The 1,924-nt window shown below is 37.4% G+C and overlaps 1 protein-coding gene across 1 annotated transcript; it reads left to right on the plus strand.

Annotated features, from left to right (window-relative positions):
* The first annotated feature begins 416 nt into the window (after window positions 1-416).
* LOC108201229 (secreted protein RBT4) lies at window positions 417-1,618 on the plus strand. The gene is made up of 2 exons (XM_017369521.2): window positions 417-841; window positions 1,056-1,618. The coding sequence occupies exons 1-2, from the start codon at window positions 496-498 to the stop codon at window positions 1,616-1,618; spliced, it is 909 nt and encodes a 302-aa protein (XP_017225010.1). The 5' UTR covers window positions 417-495.
* The last annotated feature ends 306 nt before the right edge of the window (window positions 1,619-1,924 follow it).

Here is a 1,924-nt window from a genome sequence, read left to right on the forward strand (position 1 = left end):
AAATATTATCCACAATAGTGATCAAATATATAGGAGGTTCAGTATTACATTCTAATAGCCAAACATCTCTTGTTCATTCCGAATTGCTACCTTTGATCTGCACGTCATATTCTGGAGAAACTGAACGTCGTCAATATGCATTTTAACATAACATGAAGGTTAGGTTCACAATTTAGGAATGCGAACATTGATTCTGTTCGTGTATAATGCCTTGTTAGCACCTCGTTATTCTCTCCACTAGTCTGAGGAATCGATTGGCACGAGAGAGTATTTATAATGAGAGTGTATGGTGTTTGCCTATCCTCAAATAAATTAGAAAGTATGGTATGTCTCTTGTCAAATTGTATTGTCATCCTCACATTTGGAGCTTGAAATAGGAAAAAAGCAATGAATTTTCATTTGGTTGAAATGGGACAAGTACAAATGTTAAGCAACATATTCAACGTAGCTACACTTACATATAATGAGATTGTTCATAAATCATAATCATCTCTAATGGGATATTCTGATCGTAAGATTGTTTTCGCAACTTTAATGTTTTGCATGTTTTTACTGGGATCAGCACTTGATGCGGTCATGGCGGACCACGGGAATCAGGGGCAACAGGCATCCCAGGCTTCGAGGGCACACGAGGCTCAGGGGGCGAGCCAATTGCCAAGCGGAGACAAAGTCAAAAATGAAGCGGGCGGACACAAGAGCAAAAGTGAGGTGGGCAGGGATGATATGGGCGGAGACAAGACCAAAAATAGGGATGATATGGGCGGAGACAAGACCAAAAATGACGTGGATGAAAACAAGATTAAAAGTCAGGCGGGCGGAAACAATATCAAAATCAACCTGGGTAATTTATCCCAACTGCATGACTTATTTAGTTTCTCCAAATTTAATCCTTTTTCTAATTTTAAAAACCTAGCCTCTTTTTAATTGGTATTCGGGCCTTTATTGATCACTATTAGTATTATTTTCTGTTTGATTTCTCACCTCTTTTCGCTATTACACCGTTCGTTTTTAACAATGGTTAGAATGCCTAATGAATTTCTTCCTTCCTTTTGCAGGGTTTTTTCCTCGGCTCAATCGTCTGAACCAAGGTTTCATTTTCAGTCCTCCCCCTGTTGCTCCAAGTGTTGTGACCCAAACTCCTGGCAATGATCATGCCGACTATGTTGATCCGCAGAACAAGGCTCCTGTTGTTGCTCCAAGTGGCGTGACCCGAGCTCCTGGCAATGATCATGCTGACTATATTGAGCCGCACAACAAGGCTCGAGCTGAAGTTGGACTTGGACCTCTTACATGGAACGAAACTCTGGCAGCTTATGCTCGAAATTACGCAAACCAGAGGATTGCAGATTGTGAACTAAAGCATTCTGATACTAAAGGTGCTTATGGTGAAAATATTGCTCAATCCCCTGGCCCTGATGAACTAACACCTGGTGTGGTAGTTAAATATTGGGTAGATGAGGAGAAACCATTTTATGACCCCGGGACCAAAAAATGTTGTGGGGGTGAATGTAGACATTATATGCAGGTTATTAATCCCAACACCAATATGCTTGGATGTGCTCTAGTGCAATGTAAGAATAACTTGGGCTATTTTGCCACTTGTAATTATAATTGGTGAAAATTATTATATATAGATTAATTAGTGATTAAATACAAATCGATTCTTAAATACAAGTTAAAAATCAGTTAAAAAAACAAGATCTAATTATAAATTACACTAAACTAAAATAATAAATATTGATTACTTATATAAAGTACGTGTTTAAATCAGAATTATGTAATTATATAATTTCATAGAAAAAATGGAGGTAGTTGTGATTTTATTGAAAAATATGTTGATATATGAGAATTATGATTAATGAAGACAAAATGAATTAAGGGTTCCTAAATGACAACTTCAACCTTACTCGCTTTCTATTTATAT

This window comes from Daucus carota, chromosome 9 (assembly GCF_001625215.2).
Source record: "Daucus carota subsp. sativus chromosome 9, DH1 v3.0, whole genome shotgun sequence".
NCBI classification, from domain to species: domain Eukaryota; kingdom Viridiplantae; phylum Streptophyta; class Magnoliopsida; order Apiales; family Apiaceae; genus Daucus; species Daucus carota.

What these genes read in the sequence shown, in the direction of transcription:
- LOC108201229 (XM_017369521.2), top strand. Translation starts at nt 496, where the DNA reads ATGGGATATTCTGATCGTAAGATTGTTTTCGCAACTTTAATGTTTTGC. An exon ending in CAATATCAAAATCAACCTGG is followed by an intron (nt 842 to 1,055) that starts GTAATTTATCCC and finishes TTCCTTTTGCAG; the next exon opens with GGTTTTTTCCTCGGCTCAAT.